The following is a 22,504-nucleotide window of genomic DNA, read 5'->3' on the forward strand; positions in this document are numbered from 1 at the left end:
TCAGGCCCTAAACCTCTTTTCAAAGCAAAACTGTAAACAAACTTATGTGTGTTGTCGGTTTACCATGTTGATCCCAAACGATGTATTTCTGGCAAATGGGATATGACAGGTTTGCACACCCAATCAGGTGAAAAGGGCACTCACTCACTGCAAAAAAACATTTTGTTTTCTAAAACATCCTGCCAATTATTCTTCCCTTTTGATTTAGCCAAGTCAGCAGGTTGAGATCAGCACCTAGGAACGGCTCACTTCATTGTTCAAGACAAAAAAGGTAGTGATCTATGCATCTAGAAATCATGATCATCTCACCAGCCATGATATGATTAAGGGCTATATTGACCATACACAATATAATCAGAACTACTGATGTCTACACTGTCTCTCAGTACCAGACACACACAGTTACCAACATCACAGAGGAACAATTGGAAACACAATGAACATAGTGGAGCACCGCACACAATATATTCATTCATAAGAAAGAACATGAAGACACAATGTCAGTTTGGCAGTTTTTGTATTTATCAGATTCCAAGTACCTTTGAAAAGATGTGTTGTACAGGTCAGTACTTCTGGAAAACGTGTAAGTGGTGTTTATATTTTCTGGTGACCTGCTGTTCATTCACACCTTTATTTGGTTTATAAAATGTACATATTTACAGAAAAACACATCCATTAGGAAAAAAAAACTAATAATAAACAGTGACGCTGGTAAGGGCATACACTACTACTGTACATAACTGAATAGAGAAATGAAAAGACATGGAGAACTAGAAAACAACTTGGGTTTAAAAGGAATAGCAAGAATGCTGACTAGCCTGCTTGACGTTGTTGAGCAAAACACTTAGCAAATATGATCCTGGGCATCCTGTATCAAAGTTCATAAATCATAATGTTGCCCTTTCCTCTTTAAAAAGTCTGAAGTTTGCAACAGCAATATTTTGTCTGTGACACATTGAGAAATATACAGACTCGCGTGAGAAGGAGTTTAGCACCACTTGCACTTGACTGTCATGTCATGCATAACTTGTTCGAGGCAACAAACCTAATCAGGCATTACTGCGCTGTTCTCAATTTTCAGTTACATAAATGTATTTAAAGGCACCCAGTGAAAAATGTACATATTTACAATACATGCCTCTTTGTAGTTAGACAAAAAGAATAAGTATTTGCAACGCTTTACTTTTTTGTTTTTTAAGACAAAACATGGGGGCCAGTATTTGATACAAATTGGCAGTGGGTGCATCGGATGGGATGTTTTCAGACAACACTGTAAAAGAAGTCCATTGCAGCAAACAATATTTTAATATTTTAAAGAATGTGCTGTCTACATATTATTAAAAAAAATATCCATTCTCTCCAGCTACAAAGACAATGGCACAGATCCTCATTACTGGCCCATTTCAGCAAATCTCTAAAAACACACAATGTAAAGGCATTACATAGAATAAAAGGAAACCATTCCTTCATATTGAAGACATTATTTCTAGACTGCATTTCGGAGTTGATTATTGTTTAGGAATTGGAGGGACAATTGTTGCATCTGTGATAGTGTATGACTTGAGAATCATGTCAGTCAAGTCAGAACGTTCCAAAATAAAGAATACCCAAACTGAGTAGACCAATGGCACACATGAGTCAATTATTTTGTTGGTGCACAATGGAACTTTAATATGCTGTAGCAAAAGAGTCCTGTGCCAGAAGCTGGCCTACTACAGCTGCCCATAACCCCTGAGAAAAGTGGAAAATGCGGGAAATACTGTAGCTAATAAATAAAACAAATACCTAGAACACCAATCTGGGTCTTCAGCAGAGGGCATCAAGGAAACCTTTTTTCCAGTTTGGCTGGGAAAGAATGCTATGACACATTAGGTAAATAATCCTTTCAGAGTAATACAGCGTGGACAAGATCAGTATCAACCTTGACACGTTTGGTTTGTGAGAGTTTGAGAGTTGAGTATTTGTATAATAATGAGCTACTTGTAAACAGTAAGAAATACTTACTTGCCTGTTGATAGGCATGCTTCACTACAGTTTTAAGCGTTCATCATGATTGCTACAATGTGCCACAAGAGTGTCACCGAGTTATATTTTGGTCAAACGAACCAATTCACACATAACATCGGCCAATAAATACAGCAGAGCCATACACTGATTATCTGGTTGCCCCGCCTCACTGCAAAATCATTTTCGGATGAAAAGATGCTTTCTGCTTCTCTGCTTAAAGATCATTTAATACCAAACAACCCACAGATTTGTCTCCTGGTGAAAATTGGCTAGCACAAAAGCAATCAGATTCTGTAGCAGAAACTCTGGAGTTTCAAGGAAAGTTACAGCTCCAGAAAATCACAAAAGACGTACAATTGATTTTAACTCGAAAGCAGGGAATAATTTAATTTCCATGAAAGAGGATTTGCAGCTTCAAGGAGAGTATTGTAAGAGAGATCAGTCAACATGTGAAGTGCATCATTGATATGTAGATTAATAAACCTTAAATTCTAAAAGCTTTCTTAAAAAGAACACCCTTCCCGTTTTGTTAATTGTAAACGGAATAGCACACTCTGGATGCTACATAAGAATTTCAAATTGTTTTTAGTCAACCTGCGCCAATCATTTTTTTAAACGCCTTGTTATTGGCTCATTTGATCCAACGTGTATTTTACGTTCATTACCATGTACGACTGTTTCCAACATAGGAATGCTCTGCTTTCATAAATAAATAAGTTTCTCAACTCAAACCAACATACACCCTCCAAAGAGGGAGCTACAAATTCTGTGGTTTAACAGAGGTGTTACAATTCTTTGATGTCAAGGACATTTGTTGAGGGAACGCACATTCGGGGTTTGTACAGCACACAAACGATCCACCAGGATAAAAGACAAATACTGGCGCCCATCTGAATGCGTCATGTTTTTAGATGCACCGAATGCAATGAAGGCCATAAATGACTCCATCTTCACGTAGCTGAAAATTATAGTATGGACTGCAGATTTTTAAGGGGGATTTTTGATCATATTGACAAATAAAAAACATCCCAAAAAGAAATATTTGGAGACTGCTAGACCTCTTTTAAAAGGAAGCTATGGAATTTGGAGGCATGCACAGAACGTGTGACAGACCAACGCAGCAGGTTCAGCTGATCTTTCTAGAAGGGAGAAACAACTGGAATGTAGACCATACACTTGATCATTATTCCGCGCTACGAAACCAGTCAGTGCTCTTACAATGTGAAATTTTACAGTAACCAAAGGTCACACTTTCTGCTGATCTTGATGAGAGGGTTAAAGCTTCACTGGCTATTTATCTAAATCACCTTCTTTGAATAGAACAGCTTTCAACATGGAGGGGTGGCACTGCTACTGTGCTTAAGGAGGGTGTGTGTTTACTTGTTAAATAGACAAGAGGAAAACCTATAACCATCTAATTTTAAAATAATTATGTGGGGAATGGAGACGTGTCAAATGCATTCAAACAAACCAAGATTGGGATTTGAGTCATAACAGGAAATGTATCAGCAATTAACAAGACATAGATGTAAAGTATTGCTGGGATCAACAGAAAAAAACATACTGATAGGCTAATTAACATTGCTGCTATTGCGTGAAGAAATTATTAAAACAAGGGCAAATGGAATCATGTGATTTATGGGGCACAGCTGACATAATTAGCACTTCGTGTAGAACGCTGGCAGAGTCTCAGCCAATCAAGTGTCTCAAATTGTGGATACGAGCTGCTGAAAGTTGGCCACAATTCAGAGCATCCGTTTGGCTGCCATAACTGGCCTGTCCTCTGTAGCGACCTTTTCCTCCACCTTCACTAATCGCAAGCGTTACTTTTTCCACTTGCTTGAATTAAGGTTAATTGTTCACACATGTCATTTGGACACGCTAATATCGTTACAGCCAGCAGTTCAGTGAACTAAGGTCACACTATTGCCCTTAATCCTAGTTAACAACTTACTGGCAATACGCGGGTGGTGCCCGCACCTGCAGGTTCTACTGACAAATTAGCCCAGTAAAGGCGACGGAAGAACGGCCCACTGCACGCTACATTGCTGTGCACACAATCAAACTGAAGTCTGGAAATTCAATTAATTTTGCAAATGAACCCTGTCTCACCCCCACCCCCCCAACACACTGCCACCGAACAAAACAACAAAAACACATAGAACAAAATGGGTCCTGTGTGCATAGTCGATCAGAGAAGATTGGGTAAATATTTAAAACATGAATTCAGCAAGGACCAACAACAACAGAAAGGGCTGTACACATTTGGTGAGCTACAAGTAATGCACCTTTTTTCTTATTCGACTATACACAAGAGCACTGGGTCAACAGCAATTATTCCTCCCTTTTATTACAAAATAGCAGAATTATGATTCAACAACACACTTGCGGTCGGGTGCCACAAAAATGCCTGCTGTAGGCTCCTGGAGGAGGAGAGTAGGTAAATCAAAGCCCTTGAGAACACTGAGCCAGCACTATTGACAAAGCATTTAGACCTGGTCTTGCTTTCATTCAGGCTTAATTCACCACATTCTCCCAATTTTCCACCCAATTTCAAGTTTGGGGATACTTTCAATTCCGATCAAAGAACGAATCAAAAGGACACCAGAGTACAATCACAAACTCCCACCGTGGGAACTAGTGTGTCTCTGCTTCTTCGGCGAGGATTGTCTCGAAGTCGATGGCCTTTTCGGCTTAATCGATCTTTTCAACTTTCCCGATGATTTTCTCCTCAAAAATGGGGAGGATGGCTTCATCCTCTCGGACCTCCTCGAATACTACACCACAATCAAACTCATCGCTGACCTTCTTGAAATAATACCTAGAAGATAGAGAGATGGAAAGCATTAGCAGACAGTCTACTGTAATACTTGCAATGGGTCTTGATTAAAGTATTCTTAGGTATTAGGTCAATAAACCTTTTTTTTTTTTAAACGAAAAGAAAAAAAACAATTTAGAAAGCGCTCTATGACCGCAGAGTGGTCTTTCTGATTCGAACTGTCATCCCCTGCGACACACTTGAGTGCGTGCAGGGGCTGACAGGCACGCCAGAACCTGGAAGCAGCCATGAGGGAGATTGGGTATGTGTACCTGTGTGTGTGTTGGGTGTGTGTGTGTTGGGTGAGTTTGTGTGTGTGTGTTGGGTGAGTTTGTGTGTGTGTGTGTGGGGCTAGGGGGTGGTGTGTGGGGCTGGAGGGTGGTGTGTGGTGTGTGTGTTTGGTGTATGTGTGGGGCTGGGGGGTGGTGTGTGGGGCTGGGGGGGTGGTTTGGGTGTGTGAGTGCGCGCGCGCGTGCTTTGGGGGGCTTGGAAGGGAGGGAGGTGGTGTGGGCTGGGGGAGGGGAATTCAGGGGGGTGTCAGTATTTCCTATCTTGTAGGCTGCCTAAAATCAGCCAAAATAAATCGGTCTTTCGGGTTAGGCGACCTACAAAAGTTGAAATGACATAGAACTTATTCTTAGTGCTATTTCGCAATATCAACCATAACATCTAGGCGTTCTTTTTGACTCCTCTCTCACCTTCTCACAACACATTTCACTCACCTCCCGCACCTGCCGATACCATCTCTACAATATACGCAAAATCTGTCCCTCCCTCACATTCCACGCCACCAAACTCCTAATCTCCTCTCTCATCTTCTCCCGCCTCTTCTACTGCTCTTGTCTAATCTTTGGACTTCCCGCATCTCAGCTTACCCCTCTTAAATCCATATACCACTCTGCTGTTTGTACCCTTTGTCTCCTTACCTCCCGTGACACCATCTCTTTCTCACCTTGGCTGGCTACCTTTCCACTTACAGCTAAAATGTTACTTTCTCTGCCTTGTCTTCAACTCCCTCCATGGTCCTGCTCCTCCTTATCTCTCCTGCCTTCTCTCCTTCTACTCCCCCTCCCGTTCCCTTCGTTCCGCTGACCATTTCCTTCTCACTGTACCTCCTTCCCCCTGCGCTTCCTCCCATTTCCGCTCGTTCCAATTCCTTGCACCTCTGCATTGGAACTCGCTCCCTCTTACAATCCGCTCTACCATGACCTTCACCTCATTTCGCACTTCCCTTAAATCCCTCCTTCTCCATTCTCCTCCTTGAAAACCTCCCCTCTGCCCTCTCCACTTCCCCCCCTTTTTCCTTCATCTGATTCCTCTCTCCCCTCGCCTACTCCTCTCTCTCCCTTCCATTTTCCCTCGCCCTATCCATCTCCTACTCCCCCCCACCTTTTCCCACTCCCCTTTCCACCCCCCCTCCCAGTTAATTGCTCTTAGCACTGTTTTGTTGAAAGATTCATGATGTCAATTTTGCTCTCATTGTTAATTATTGTTATTCTGTATTTTGTTGTTCCACTGTACAGCGCCTTGGTGTAAAGCGCTCTATAAATAAATAAACAAATAAATAAATAAATAAATAGATCAATATAACACTAAAACACATGGATAACCGTTCACTCCCAAAGAGCACACAGTTTGTGACGAACAGAGGTCCATTATATCAAGAGAGGGGCCAGAAGACTAAGGAACATGCATGATTTTGCAGGCAGCACACCAAATGGTTGACCATTTTCCAGACAGTCCACTACCAAATGTAGTGGGTAAGCATTCATTCTTCAGCAAAAGGCCAGAATGAAGAGTGAGCCATTCATTCTCCAAACTGCAAAACAAAAACCGTAGAGCACTAGCAATCAATTAATTATATCAATAGAGAGTGTAATTGACCCGAGTATGGACAACCTTTAAAACAAATCGCACATGTACTGACAAGCATGGGAGAAGTGTCATAGCCAAGGGAGCGAGCCACCTTGTATATGGCAGTGACATACTGAAGAGCTTAGACATCCATTCATTCTCAAGAGCAAACTGTAGAGTGGTATGACTGAGCACTAAGGCGGTAAAACAAACATGAGCAGTTTAATACTATATCAGTGAGAAGGGTGCGATAGGTCCACATATGGGATTGGCTGTTAGGTAAGCATTGATGTAGTAACAATGTATGAGACTACACAAAACGTATCTGCTTGATATTAGGTAACCCACCTTTTGGTATAGGTCTGTACTACACAGGTTGGCAGTGTGACTGAGCTGAGCAGCCAGGCCTATCTCAAGAGGGGTAAATGTGAGCTGTAAAGCTGTAGCAATGAAATACATAAATACAAGTAACACATATACTCAAGGTTTTAGTTATAAACAGTTATTGATTGAACATCAATATTTAAATAATAGTTCTTTACAAAGGGCAAGATATGTAACAATCAAATATACTTTAAAAAATACTTTTCCAGAATCAGCATAAATTTAGTGGATACTCTTTAGAGATGCTTTTTACACCCTTCCTACACCCAGAGGTGACTTCATTCACAAGGACAATAATGGCATTTATATATCACTAGTACACTTTGCAGATTCTGAGGTTGCAGAAAGGAAAGGTTAAAGGAAGGAAGAAGGTTTAACAGGTTCTCAGGGAATGCGAGTATACTTAAATCTTCCAATGCAGTCTAGACAAAACCTTTCCCAGCAATAACAAACTAAAAACAAGTTATCACCTCTGAGGGACAGAAAATATCAAGGTCAATGGACTAGAAGAGTCTGCAGGGAGCCAGGACAGCCAAAGTCAATTAAAGCAGTCTATGGAGCTGAGACACTTCATTGTTAATAAAAGTATTGTACAAAATTAGAGAGTTTTGTAGAAATCACCCGTAGGGTCAAAAGCTGTTACACTTGCGAAAAGCAGAGTTGGAATCAACTCCAACAAAAGTAGCCTATGCAAGTCTCAACTGTGAAGAGCACAGCTACAGACACTGAGGTAAGTACCAAAAGTCTAAACAGTACCTCTGGTTTGAAGAAGAGTGGTCCAGCTGGATGCTGTCCTGTTGCCGCTATGCAGATCCTGGGTTCCTGAGCCTTAGTCATGGGGACAAGAGGTAGGATGTCTGGAGGACTACTGCAGCAGCAATTTGGAGGTCGTCAGCAGCTATGGGCTCTTTTCGGGTCAGCGGCACTTTGCGGTTTCAGTGCGCGGTAAACATCACCACCGCGGATCTCGGATACCGGTTGGGCTTCCTTCACTCCTCGAGTCCTGCACTCTGGTGAGGGGACTCGAGCTTTGGTAGTCCTGCTTCTGGATGGTCCTTGGGAGACTGCTGGAGCTTCTGGCCAGATTTCAGACGTTTCACTCGACTACGGACTTCTCGACCCCTGGCACTTGGTTCTTGCAGCAGCGAAAAGTATAGCTAATCAGGTAAGATGGTCCAATGGAGTTCGTCTCAGGGTTAGTTGGTCCTAACCCAAGGGAAGAAATCTTCCCTTGCAGAGCTTCTCTTGTCAATCAGAAAAAGGAGTCAAACAGCAGCAGGGCTTCACCGGGCAATTCAAAAGTTCCAGGAGGCTGCAACAAGCTTTGTTCAGCTTTGTTTCTTCGTCGGGTGTTTCTCCTAGTGGTCGACTGACTCGTGTCCCAAAACCCTTGCCTTTTAAGCAGGTTTCTCCCATTCATGCACAACGTAGGTTATCAATCACACAGCAGGGTGGCTGTCCTCAAAGGACAGCCAGCCAGCCAATTGGGACTGGCTGCATTCAGGCACTCCTAGAGAAAAAGGACAGGGGAGTTTCGGGAACCTCCCTCACATCCTGCCTTTCCAGACACCGCCAGAGGTGGGTTTTAGGACAGAAGCCCACCAAAGGCAAAATGAACAAAGGGCTCAACTTGGCTTCGACGTACAAATTAAAACCCAAGAAAGACCTCACAAACAGAAAATGGCAAAAAAAAGGAAGACTGAGCCATTTTGAAAAAAATGGTCCCCCATGGGTGCTAAACTGCAGCTGAGGATTCAGCCTGCGGTAGAAAAGCACAATTGTAGGAACATTAAACCACTGCCACCAGCCATTTAAAATAGTGAGGGTAACATAAAAAATGTTACATGAGAGAGTAGGATAAAGGGCTACTAGGTATCCCCCCAGCACTCTACATAAAATGGGGTGTGCAGGACCTACAAAGAGAAAAGGTAAGTAAAGTCAATTTCACTTTACTATTCTTGGCAAGGAACAAGTTACTTACCTGTAACTGTTGTTCTCCAGCATGGGTCTGGCAGCCTTTTCCTCTTGGAAACAGGTAACCCAGCATTTGGTATAGGCCTGTAACACACAAGTTGGTAGAGTGACAGAGCAGCCAGGCTTATCTCAAGAGGGGTCAATGTGGGCTGTTGGGTTGCAACAGAGATTCACAGTGACATATATTCAAATAACACGTATACCCAAGGTTTCTTGATAAATTAATTATTTATCTGGAGTTCCTCTCCCTAGCTATATGATTTCCAGCAGCAACTCGGTGGAGATTCAACCAGCTCCGAGATGGATGCCTAGGTGGCTTACTTTGGAGTTGATTGGTCCCACCAACTCAAGGGGAGAAGTCATCCTTGCAGGGACTTCTCTGTCGATAAGAATTTGGGGTTTCAGCACAGCAGCAGGGCTTCACCAGGCAAACCAATGGTTCAGGAGTTGCAGCAGGCGTCCTCTTCAAGTTCTTCTTCTGTTCCTTCGTCCAGTGGTCGACTCAAGCAAAAAGCCTCGTCTTTTATTCAGTTCTCTCACATTCATTCCAGCCTATCTGTCAGTCACCCAGCAGGGTGACTGTCCTTGCCGGTCAGTCAGCCGGCCAATCACCACAGAGTACATTTGGGTCTCCTAGGAGACTAAGGACAGGGAGTTTCGGGCACCTCCCTCACTTCCTGCCTACCCCAGACACCTTGGAGCCAGAGGCAGGCTTCACTTGTGAATCCCGCCAATGGCAAAGCGAACAATGGGACCAAACCTGTTTTGCCGCGCAGAGTAAATCTCAAGAAGGACCTTTCCACAAAGAAATGGCGAAAAAAGAAGACCGGGCCATTTTGACAAAATGGGCACCCATGGGTGCAATACTGCAGCTGAGGAACGCCACCAGCCATTAATTGTAGAAAGGGTAACAAAATCTTTTACATGAGTAGGTAGATAAGGGGGATACCAAGTAACCCCCAGCACCCCACATAAAATGGTGTGTGCTGGGTCTACAAAGAGAAAAAGGTGAAGTCAATTTCACATTACTACTCTTGGAAAAAGTAGTTCATCCAAGAGTAGGCATTTAAACCTTAACAGAAATCCAAAGAACTTCTCTGTGACACTGCACTGAAGGTGCTGTGTGTCACAATAAAAAAAGATGATGCCTATGGAGTTTGTCAGAAGCCAAAACCAAAAGGAAAACAGGGTTCAAATCAGAGAAACATACATGAGAAAGTGAGAAAAAGGTCTCACACCAGGATACATTTTTTTTATTTTTTAAATCCAGCAAAAGAGCTGGGGGTCTCTAAGGTAGAAGGGAATTAGCACAGAAATGAGAATTCTTCCTAACACTGATGAATATTCCCCATCGCCAGGCCGGAATCCTCGGTAAAAGAAAAAACAGTTTCACTTTCGTTTACAAACTGTCTTTCTCCTATAAAGCAATCACTGAGCTCGGGGTCATACTGCCCCCAGCCAATTACTGCGCTCTCCCTAAGCCCCTCCTCTGGCAGCCATCTTCAGATTTAGTAGCAGTTAAAGTGGCAGTATGACCAAGAAGAGCCGCAGAGGGGCAGGAGGGAGGATTCACATGTGAATCCATGCCAGACCCATGCTGGAGAACAACAGTTACAGGTAAATCACTTGTTCCTTCTCCAGCATGGGGTCTGGCATGGATTCACATGCTCAGGAATACAAAATACATAGCAGTACATACACACATACACAACCACAGGAGGTGGCAAGACTCAACAGAAGCAATTACTCTTCACCTTCAAGCCAACAGGTTGTGTAGCACGGCTTGGCCGACTCTGGACTCTGGAATCCCCGTCGACGCAGTAGAATTTCATGAAAGTGTGCGCAGATCTCCATGTAGCACCCCTGCAGATGTCCAGCAGGGGCACACCAGACAGGAACGCTGTCGTAACAGCGAACGTTCTTGTAGAATTGGTTCTGGGACAGCCAGAGAGAGGTCGGTTTGCCAACTGGTGACAATAAGTGATGCAGCCGAAAAGCCACCTTGCACAAGGCCTTTGTTAGGGAGAATTCTCCATAATGGCTAATTTCCCTTACCTACTGAGTCCCTCAGCAGCTTTGCTGGATTTCTAGGATTTATTTTTTTCACCTGGTAAGAGTGTGAGCCTTTTTTTCCCACTCTTACATGTGTTTTGTTGTGTGTGTTTTACCTTTTTGTGTGATCGTGGGCTATGGAGCCTCACCTACTCCATAGGCATCATCTTTTTAATGTGTGTTACACAGCACCTTCAGTGCAGTGACACAGGGTTGTCTTTCAGACTTCCCACTGACTCAATTTTTCTGGGACTGACTACTGTCTCCCAGAAACATGTGAAGCTACCATTAACTTGATTTAGTCTCTTTAAACCGCAGACCCAGTACACCCCATCTTACATGGAGTATTGGCAAGGGTTAATACTTATCCCTTTTCCTCTGTTTCTCTTGGAGCACTGTTTCGCTCCCTTTTCATCAAGACTTGGCTGGTGGCAGTGGTAACTACCCTATTTCTTATACCGCGGTTATCTTAAATAACCATGGTATTGTTTTAGGATATCTTGGTAGCATCAAACTTAAATCCGCTTGACCATATACGTTTGAATACAGCTCCGGCTGGGTTTATTCGCCATTTCTTTGTGTAAATGTCTTTCTCGTGTTTTACTCTGCGCGCCAAACCAGGTTTGGTCCCTTTGTTCATTGTCTTATCGCGGGCTTCTGCACAGAAGCTCTCCTTAAGGCGCTTGAAAGTCTGGGTAGGAAGAATGTGAGGGGGGTCTTAGGAACCCTTCTATGGGTTTCCTTGGTAACGCAAGTCACACTCCTGTTTGATTGGCTAGGTGACTGGACAGCCACCCTGCTGTGTGATTGACAGCCAGGCTGTGTGAATGGGAGAAAACTGCATAAAAAGCAGGTCTCTGGGATTGGAAAGGGAGAGTTGCCACTGGAACGAAAGAACAGATGAGGAGCTGACAGAAGAGGACCCCTACAACGACTGAACTGCCCGGTGAAGCCCTGCTGCAGGTCCGAATCTTCAGAATCCAATGACAGAAGATCCTCCAGGAATCTTCTTCCCCCGAGCTGGTGGGACCAACCAGTTCGCCCACACTGCAAGCCAGGACTCCCTCCTCTGGTCGAATTTGCTGTACAGAGCTACAGTGGGCCGGATAGCCAGGAAGGTCGGACCCTGCTTGGGTTTTAAGGAGTGCACCTTTTATTTGTTGTTTTGCTCTGCTGCTGGTTTCTTCCCTGGGTAGTGCAGGACCCTCCAGTCTTCCTACTTCGTGTCAGTCCGACAGTCGCTTCATGAACCGTGAGCCTGCAGGAACTATCAGAAACGTCCGCCTCAGCTACAGCTTCTTCTCCATTTAAAAGGTACTGTGCAAATCCGGTTGTTCGTTTCGTTCAGCCACAGTGAAAGTGTGTGAAATCTTTCTCCAATCCGAGGGTTTGCCCTTCTCTACTCTTTGAACTAACTTTTCTGCCACCCAACTTCATCCGGAACTCTTGGCAAAGACTTAACCGTGAACTCCCCTGAACCGTGGGATCTTGAGCAAAATACTTTGTCCTATTGACTTTGGCCCTAAGCCTATTTGATTTGATCCTATCACTGGAGTTCCTCTTTCTAGATTGCCCGGCTTACTTACCTGCTGGTGCTGCTCAATTTCTGCCTAACTTTGTCTTTCCCTCCCTTTTAAAATTTCTGGAGTGCCATTTTGCTCCCACTTTATTTGTGAGCTTAAGTTGTCTGAAAACTATTGCGAGTGGTGTGGTGTATTAAGAGTGTGGTTTCTGAACTGCTTTACTTGAGTGAAATGCTATACAACTGATGTGTAAATAAATGTATATTCTTTTACTCAGAAACCTTGAGTCAGTGTTTGTTTGAATCATAGTAATTGCTGTCCTTTGTGTAACTATTGATACTGTTCACTTGCTCTTGAGATAAGTCTGGCTGCTCAGCCATCGGTAACACTTTACTGTGTAGTACAGGCTTGTACCAAAGGTGCATTTGTACTGTCACTTGTAGTCTTAATTGTGTGTGGTGTTCCCAAAGGGTACTACATATAATTCTGCCTAACAGCTTTCCCATGTTTCACAGGACCAAAGTTCACAAAAAGCTGAGAAGTCTTCCGGAAACACTTTGTGCAGGCCACATAAAACTTCAGCGCTCGAGCCACATCCAGCAAGTGCAAAGTTCTTTAAGCCGGCAACGAAAGTGTTGGAAAAAATTCGGGCAACACCAAGGATTTGTTGAGAGGAAATTTCCGACTGAACCTTGGGCATGAAAGAGGGGTGCGCCCGCAGAACCACCCTTGTTTCGTGGAAATTCAAATAGGGCCGCTTACAGTACAGGGCCTAGGTCTCACCCACCCTTGTGACAGAGGTGATGGCCAGGAGGAAAGCCATCTTCCAAGAAAGGAACTTGAGCGGAGCTTGATTCATAGGCTCTAAGGTGGCCCCATGCGCCTAGTCAGCACCACGTTGAGTTTCCACGCCGGGGCAGGCACCTTCAAAGGAAGGAACTATCGTAGCAGTCCTTTAATAAACTCCTTCACTAGACGGTGTGACCAAACAGAAGAGCATCCCAGAGACCTGGTGTAGTGCAAGATATCCGCCAGATGCACTTTGATGCAGGCGTGAGCCAGCCCCGACTTAGCCAACGAAAACAAGTACAGAAGGATTTGAGGGGCCCTCAGGGGATTAATCTTCTGTGAACGGCACCGAGTCTCGAAATGCTTCAATTTGTGCCCATAGCACTTAAGAGTCGATGATGCCCTGGCCCTGGTAAGGACCTCCCTGTAGTCCGCCGGCAGCTCGCGCCCACTGAACTCTAATGCTGCAGAATCCAGGCCTTCAGGTTCAGCGATCCTGGTCCGTGGTGCAGGATTGTGCTCCCTTCCCTGGCGTGTAGATTGCAACCACTGGTAGCTTGACTAGGGTTGCCGCTGACATGCTGAGAAGGTCCGGGTACCAGATCTGGCTCGGCCACGCCGGTGCGACGAGGATCATCCTGCACCAATACCGTCTGAGTTGACTGATGACTCTTAGTAGTAGAGGCAACAGAGGGAAGGCGTACAGGAACAGGCCTTCCCACGGGAAGGAAAATGCGTCCCCCATGTTCCCCGGCTGGGGGAACCTGCTGGCAAACTTCTGGCACTTCGTGTTCGTCGATCTGGGGTCTGTCCCACTTGAGGAAGAGGCTGTCCATTTTATCCTGTCAAAACTCCCTGCTGAGACAGTCGGCAACAGTTTTTTTTACTGCTGCGAGATGAAATAGAACAAGAAAAATCCCCTGGGAGACGGCCCAGTGCCACAGTTCCTGCGCCTCTCTGGTGCCCCTTGCTTCCTGTGATAAAACATTGTGGTGGTATTGTCAATGAAGGCCCTCACCACCTTGCCTTTGAGAGACAGAAGAAATGACTTGAGGACCCAAAAAACTGCACAGAGCTCCAGCACGTTGATGTGGTGCTCCTTCTCCTCCAGCAGCCACAGGCCTCTGGCGTGGAGACATCTGGTGTGGGCTCCCCAGCCCTCCAGGGAAGCGTCTGTCGTGACCGTCTCCTGGTACGGGGGGCTCTGGAAGCCAGTGATGTTGAAGCGCACACCCCATCACTGTATCGATCGACAGAATTCCTCATCAAGCACCATCTTGTCTTTGAAGCTTCCGGACACCTGGATCCAACGGGCATTCAGGAATTCCTGGAGTAGTAGCATTTGCAAACTGCAGAGTCTGATCAGGTATATACACAATGAGATCATGCCGAGCGATGTCTCTTGACTTGGCCCGGATGAGCCAGTCGGCGAGGGAAAGGTACACCTGTATTTCCTGTAGGCATAGATGGGCTGCCACCGGAGCCAGGCACTTCGTAAAGACTCAGGGCGCCGACTTCAGTCCGAAGGGGAGAGCCTTGAACTGGTAGTATTTCCCCTGTACGACAAAGCGCAGGAACTTGCAGTGTTTTTCGTGAATGGGGACGTGGAAGTAAGCGTCCTCTAGATCCAGCGTCGACAGGAAGTCTCCCTCCTCCAGTTGGCCGAGCACATGCTGCAGCGTGACCACCCTGAATTTTTTAGACTTGATATACTTGTTGAGTCGTCGGAGATCGAGAATGGGCCTCCAGCCGCCGGTCTTCTTTCTCATTAAGAAGTATCTGGAGTAAACTCTGGAGCCCCTGAGTCGCTTCAGAACCAGCTCTATCGCCCCCTTTTTTAACATGGCACGAACCTCCAGCAGCAGCTGTGTTGTTCCTGCAGGGCCTCTGGTGGTATTCGCAGACAATTTGCTCAAACTCCAAGGTGTGTCTGTGGGCGAGAGTGTCCAGCACCCATCGATCAGTGGAGATGTTTTCCCACAAGCTGACGAAGTTCACTAGCCAGCCAGCCTCCCACCGGGGTGCAAGTGTCGGGGCCTGTTAGGGAGAATTCTCATTTCTGTGCCAATTCCCTTCAACCTTAGAGACTCCCAGCTCTTTTGCTGGACTTCAGGACATTTAATTTTTATCCTGGAGTGAGTGGGACCTTTTTCTCACACTCATGTATTTTTGATCTGATTTGGACAGTGTCTCTGTGATTATGGAGTCTGACAAACGCCAAAGGCATCACCTTTTGCATTGTGACACACAGCACCTTCAGTGCAGTGTCACAGATAAGTCCCTTGGATTTCTCATTAGGTTTAAATACCTTCTCTTGGATAAGACATGCATTACTTACCGTAAAAGCATTCCTGATGATTGTATCTGCTTAGATTCACATGCTTTGCATACACTCTGACATCCAGTGGTCACTGCGGAGTATTGCATCTTGTCTTTCGAGAGTCGAAAGGGGACGTCGGCACAGGCGTGTCTGTAATACTATCCCTATAGTGATGTGTAGTGTACCCAAAAACCCTCACGCGTCGAGGTCCATCCAATTGTATTTTTTTCTGCCACGAGGGAGCCTTATGACCAACGTGAGTGAGTACAGAAAAGAGAGAAAAGTAATAGGACGTCTATGTTCCTTCCATCCGAGCGGGGAGGAAGGGTGGGCGCATGTGAATCCATGCAGATACAATCATCAGAAATGCTTTTACGTTAAGTAATGCGTGTCTTCTGATGTTTGTTAATCTGCTTAGAATCACATGCTGTGCATAGACTAGCGAGCAGTACCCGGAGTTGGAGAAGGGTTGTGAGAAGGAACAGTAGAGAAAATATGTCTTAGTACTGCTTGTCCCACCTGGGAATCAGAACTAGAATGTGCATCCAGACAATAGTGTTTTGTAAAGGTGTGTACAGAACTCCAAGTTGCCGCTTTGCAAATGGACTCAAGGGGAACATTTGCAATGAATGCTATGGATGCCCCAGTGCCTCGAGTAGAATGTGCTCTAGGCTTGAAGGGCAGTTCTCTCTTAGCAAGAGTGTAACAGAGAGTGATGCACTGGACAATCCATCTAGATATAGTGGATTTGGAAACTGCATCTCCTTCTCTTCCTGCCACCACTGAGACAAAGAACTGATTAGTCTTTCTTAGTGGTCGAGTTCTTTCCATATAAAACATGACCGTCCTCCGCACATCAAGTGTGTGCAGCCTCTTCTCTCCCAAGTTTGATGGATTTTGAAAGAAAGTTGGTAGTTCTATTGACTGGTTGACATGGAACTTTGAAATGAATTTAGGTGCAAACCTAGGGTGTGTGCGTAGAACCACCTTATCTTTGTGAACAAAGGGGTCGAAGAATGAGAGCGCTTGTAGTTCACTCACTCTCCTAAATGGAGGTGATAGCTATTAAGAAAGCAGTCTTAAGAGTGAGATTCTTAAGGCTCGATCTATGCATGGGCTCGAAGGGGGGCTCATTAACCTGGTTAACACGACGTTCAGGTCCCATCCGGGAGCTGGGTTAGATGTAGGAGGGTGAATTATTTTCACTCCCTCCATGAAGACTTTAAGAACTGGAACCTTCCACCATGACACCTTATGTTGTGACATAGTGTAGGCGGAGAGTGCAGCTAGGTGAACTTTAATGGAATTAAAGACTAAGTCCAGTAAGTGAGTCAGGTAAAAAATAATGTGTGAGAGAGCAGTCAACAGGGTTGATGCTCCTTGAGTTACACCAGATGACAAAACGTTCGGTTGCCTTGCCTCCCTGAGAATGTCCATGCATCTCTGAGGGAGCTGCAAATGTCCAAATTCTATGACCTCAGGAGCCAGGCTGCCAAGTTCAGGGTCTGCGGGCATGGGTGCAGCGTCCGGCCCCTGTCCTGCGGCAACATGTTGTACGGGCAGGGTAGTTTCACTGGAGGAGATAGTGACATCTCCATCAGATGAGCGAACCAGGGTTGGCGGATCCACCAGTATCATCGTAACTGGTTCCTGGTGCATCTTGTGCACTATCTTGTTGAGAAGGGGGCATAGACAAATTTCCCTGACCATGTTATCCAGAGTCTGTTTCCCTTGGAGTGGTTCTGGGGATACTGGAGGAGTAATCTTGGCTTTGGGCGTTCTCCAGAGTTGCAAGCAAGTCGATCTCTGGGAAGCCCCATTGTGCAAAAACGTTGGAGACGATGTCTCTGTGTAAGCGCCATTCGTACTCTGCGGGGAGAGGGAAGTCTCTGCTGAGTCTGTCTGCCAGAAGATGGACTTCCCCTAGTACATGTTGTGATAACAGGAACATGTTGTGTTTGAGAGCCCACTTCCAGATGTTCTGGGACAGCTTGGACAGTCCTGGAGAGCGAGTGCCCCCTGCTTGTTCAGGTAGTACATGGCCGTGGCGCTGTCCGTGAGGATCATCACTGTCTTTCTTTGTAGATGTGTCTGGAAGGCCTTCAGTGCTTTGCAGACCGCCAACAATTCCAGTAGGTTTATATGGTTGGACGCCACACCTGAAGTCCAAACTCTGTGCGCAGTCTGATGGGACAGGTGAGCCCCCCATCCTGTGAGGGATGCGTCTGTGGTTAGAGTGGCTTCCACTGCAGGGGTGGTGAAGGAGTTCCCCTTCACGAGGTTCTCCCTCGACCACCCCCGCAGCGAGAGAACCAGGGCTTGCGAGACAACCACTAGATCGTTCCATTGTCCGCTGGCCTGACACCATTGGCTGTTGAGCCACTCTTGCATTGGGCGCATGCGCAGGCGCAAGTGAGGAACCAAGTAAATATATGACGGCATCATTCCTAGCAATCACATAGCTTTGCGTACCGTCACCTCTCGACCGGCTACATATTGAGGGATCTGAAACAGCATGTTTTGGACCCGCTCATTGGAGGGGAAGACGAGGCCGTCCCTTGTTCAAATTAGAGCCCCTAGGAATTGCTTGACCTGGCTGAGATCTAGACTGGACTTCTTCTCGTTGATGGAGAAGCCTAGGTGGAACAAGAGGTCTATAGTCTTTTGGGTATTTGAGAAGCATGTTTCGTAAGAATCCCTTGTTATGAGCCAGTCATCGAGGTAAGGATAAACCAGAATGGACAACCTGCGCAGATGTGCTGCTGCCACTATCAGTACTTTCGTGAATATCCTTGGCGCTGAGGCTATGCCGAAGGGTAGCACTTTGAACTGATAGTGTTTGCCTTCTATCATGAACCTGAGGTATTTCCTGTGTGCTGGCAACATTGAAATATGAAAGTATGCATCTTTCATGTCCAGTGTTGCCATGTAATCCTCCTGTGTGAGCAGGGGGATTACTTACTGCAGAGTCACCACACAAAATTTTTGAGGTTTTACAAATTTGTTCGCTGGGCGCAGATCTAATACAGGGCGCATGGTTAGATCCTTTTTGGGTACAAGGAAGTACACTGAATAAATACCCTCCTTTACCTGTGACAGAGGCACGACCTCTATGGCTCCTTTTTCCAGCAGCGATTCTACTTCCTGAAGAAGGATGAGAAGGTGTTCTGATGTGAGACGTCTTCCCTTTGGAGGTCTGAATGTCGGGGACCGGCTGAACTCGAACTCGATACAGTAACCGTGGGCTATTGTTGACCAACGGTCTGTGGTAATCCCCTCCGTTGCCTGGAGAAAAGATGTTAACCGGCCCCCGACCGGGGAGGTATGGCAGGGGACCCGAATCTTTGGGTCATTTAGTGACAGCAGCCAGGGAGTCTCTAGGAGTAGGGCCCGTCCCCTTCCTTTGCCTCGACGCTGGCCTCTCTGGGCATACGGCGTGTGTTAACCACTGGTTCCTTGAGGGGAGGACCAGTTGCTGCCTGAGGCATACTGCTGCTGAGGCTTGCGTTGGCCACGAAAAAGGCACCTATTGCCAGATCAGCGCCTATTGGAGGGTCTTGTGATCTGGTCCCTGGTCTTCAAGGTTTCATGCTCCTTTTTCGCTGTTTCCATTAACCGCCTTTCCAAACAAGTTGGAGTACTCCAGGGGTTTGTTAATGAGGGACGCCTGAGTCTCTGGCTTGAACCCTGAGTTCCTAAGCCATGCATGGCTTTTGAGAAGTACGCCCTGGACTAAGGAACGCCCGGCCGTTTCCGTAGCATCTAAAGTATTTTTAGTGATGCTTTGATTCACTTGAGTGCCCTCCGTAACCATGGCCAAGAGACGGGTGCAAAGTGGTTCAGGAACCTCCTGTAGGCCTTCGCGCAACAAGGCCCACTGGGCATCAGCATAACTGGCCAACAGGGTTCTATTGTTGGAAATACGCATAGCGAAACCCGCCGAGGCCATAACCCTCTTCCCGAGTGCATAGAGCCTCTTCCCTTCCTTATCAGGGGGTCTTTCTCCGGTGGATAGAGGAACCCCCGCCCTCTTCCTCATGGTGGTCACCACCAGAGAGTCTGGGATGGAGTGACCGCCAATATATAGAGGATGAGAGGGGGAGGGGCTGAAGAGTTTCTCAATCCATGGGTTAACACCCCTGACCAAGGCTGGTGTAGACAAAGAGGGCGCAAGGCGCCTTATGATGGAGGTGAGTAGAGGAATGGCCTGGCTAGCCGGTGGCTTTTCTTTGAGGATTGTCTCCACAAAATCAACATCGGGGATAGTCTCCCCCGTATCGATCTCAAAGTGTGCTGCTGCCTTGCGTAGCATGGCATTAAACGTGGGCTGATCGTCCACAGGCGAAGGCTCCCTAACAGGAGTAGTCTGTGGAGAGGCCAAATCCACAGTATCAGGGTCAGGTGACACAGGGGACTGCCATGGCTGTGTGTCACTCATATCGGCGTCTACCCCCCAGCCCTCAACAGGATCTTGCAGGTTCCCAGGATCCATGAATTGATCATCGTCCTGAGTGTCAATACGAGGGTCATCTTCAGTGAGGCCATATGTGTACAGTTCCTCTTCTCGGGGGTCGAAAAGTCTTGGAATCTTGGCTTGAGGGCCCTGAGGGTTTTCATCATTGGCCTTTTAGGTGTAGTTTGCTCAGAAAAGGAAACAAACCTTTCTAACCTGTCCATACAGGTCTCAAATCTCTCCCTTGTCCAATGGGAAGACCCGGAATGGTCTAGGGGTGGAAAAGCTTGTTCTTCTGCCTCCAAACGTCGTGATTTCTCCCACAAAATGGAGGAAATACCCCTGTCGCCCTACGAGAAGCCTTCTCGTGGGCCAAACGGTGGAGGAGTGCTTCTGAGTCTCTCCTTCGACCTAGGGCGCTCCTGTCGCACCTTCGCTAGGTTTTGGCGTCTCAGCAGGCTTTGGCGATTCCTTCGCCAGCCATTTCTGAGCGTCGTCGGAGACTATCCTCGCGATGCTCTCAGCGACCATCCTCCCAGACGGGAGCTGATTGTGTGGAGTGGTTTTCGGGGGAGCCGGAACCTTGCTGTCGACCGACTGACGCCTTCTTGCGATGCGTCTTGACGGCCCCTGATACTTTAGGACTAGCGCCCTATGTATTCATAGGCCCAATTGCTAGAAGGCAGATGAGGCTGCGGGAAGGGCTGCCGACCCTTACAGTCGGCAGGAACCGCCGGCTGTGCCGGCGTACCCGTTGGCGCAGAGGTCTTCTTTAACTTCGTCGAGGAATGGCCAGGGGTTGTGTGTTTTGTGACGTGTAATTGTCCGTCAGCGTTGCCGGGGTGTACATCCCCCAAAGCAGGGCCAGAGCGGTGCCTATCGAGGCTGGGGACAGACGCCGCAGAGCGAGAGCGCTCCGTTGAGAGGTCGACAACCTCCAGTTCGGAGGTCGGGTCGTCACTATCACCCTCGATACATTCAGCGGCCGCCGCGGCGGGCGAGGAATCAGCCTTCGACATCCCGTAGGCTGTCCACCTTTTCACCCTGCGCTCCTTCAGAGTTTTAGGACAGAGGAGCTTGCAGGCCGCGCAACCAGCTTCGTCGTGCTCGAGGGGTAAGCAGCGGTTACACCGCTTATGCTTATCCTTCCACGGGAACTTGCCTTTACAAACAGGGCAAAATCTAAATGGAGTTCTCTCCATAGCAGAGGACGTTACCAGTGACGATGACCAAAAAGGAAAGGGTGAATAAAGGCAAAGGTATTCTCAGTATGAGACTTGAATGTCCACCGCGACCCCACTCTCCCTACTGTGTAGGCCTCGAAGGCCTGGCCACATGGTTGGCAGCGCCGATGGGATCACCGTCCGTCAGAAGTCTTGTCTCGGCGGAGATCCGGAACTGCCATCGAAGAGAGGGCGGTAGGTGATATTATATAACAATAATTAAACAAATCGACCAAAGGTCGAGGGGACAAAGGCAATGTCTCTTTACGAGCTCCGTTTAAGGCGACCAATATTCTGGGCGGGAAAAAAACAATCTGAGGGACCTCGACGCGTGAGGGATTTTGGGTACACTACACATCACTATAGGGATAGTGTTACAGACACGCCTATGCCGACGTCCCCTTTCGACTCTCGAAAGACAAGATGCAATACTCCGCGGTGACCACTGGATGTCGGACTATATGCACAGCATGTGATTCTAAGCAGATTAACCAACATCAGAAACTACTGTTACCAAGAGCAGTAAAGTGAAATTGACTTTACTCACCTTTTTTCCCACTGTAGACCCAGCACACGCCATCTTATGTGGAGAGCTGGGGGTTACTTAGTAGCCCCTTTTTCCTACTTAGTCATTTAAAAAGGTTTTTATTACCCTCACTACAATTAATGGCTGGTGGCAGTGGTTTAATTTTCCTACCATTGTGCGTTTTTACCGCAGGCTGATTCCTCAGCTGCAGTATTGCACCCGTAGGTGCCCATTTCATCAAAATGGCCCAAGTCGTCTTTTTTCGCCATTTCCTGCTTGTGAGGTCTTTCTTGGGTTTTACTCTGCGGGCCAAACCAGGTTTGACCCCTTTGTTCATTTTGTCTTTGGAGAGATTCAATGCTGAAGCCCGGCTCTGGCTCCAGTGTGTCTGGCAGGGCAGGAAGCGAGGGAGGTGCCCCAAACTCCCTGTGCTTAGTCTCCATGGTTAACTGAATGCACCCAGTGCTGATTGGATGGCAGGCTGTCCTTGGAGGACAGCCAACCTGCTATTTGAGTGACAGCTAGGCCGCGAATGAATAAGAGAAACCTGCATAAAAGGCTAGGTCTCTTGGACAGAAGGC

The 22,504-nt window shown here is 46.7% G+C and overlaps 1 protein-coding gene across 1 annotated transcript in view; it reads right to left on the reverse strand.

The window, feature by feature from the left end:
• Window positions 1–500: 500 nt before the first annotated feature.
• The window catches only part of AXIN1 (axin 1), a 486,191-nt gene continuing 464,187 nt past the window's right edge, over window positions 501–22,504 (reverse strand). Inside the window, exon 10 of the mRNA XM_069646773.1 lies at window positions 501–4,828. Within this exon, the coding sequence (XP_069502874.1) occupies window positions 4,702–4,828 (127 nt within the window). The 3' untranslated portion in view covers window positions 501–4,701. The remainder of the gene's footprint in view (window positions 4,829–22,504) is intronic.

This window comes from Ambystoma mexicanum, chromosome 2q (assembly GCF_040938575.1).
Source record: "Ambystoma mexicanum isolate Mex_15411 chromosome 2q, UKY_AmexF1_1, whole genome shotgun sequence".
Taxonomy (NCBI): Eukaryota; Metazoa; Chordata; class Amphibia; order Caudata; family Ambystomatidae; genus Ambystoma; species Ambystoma mexicanum.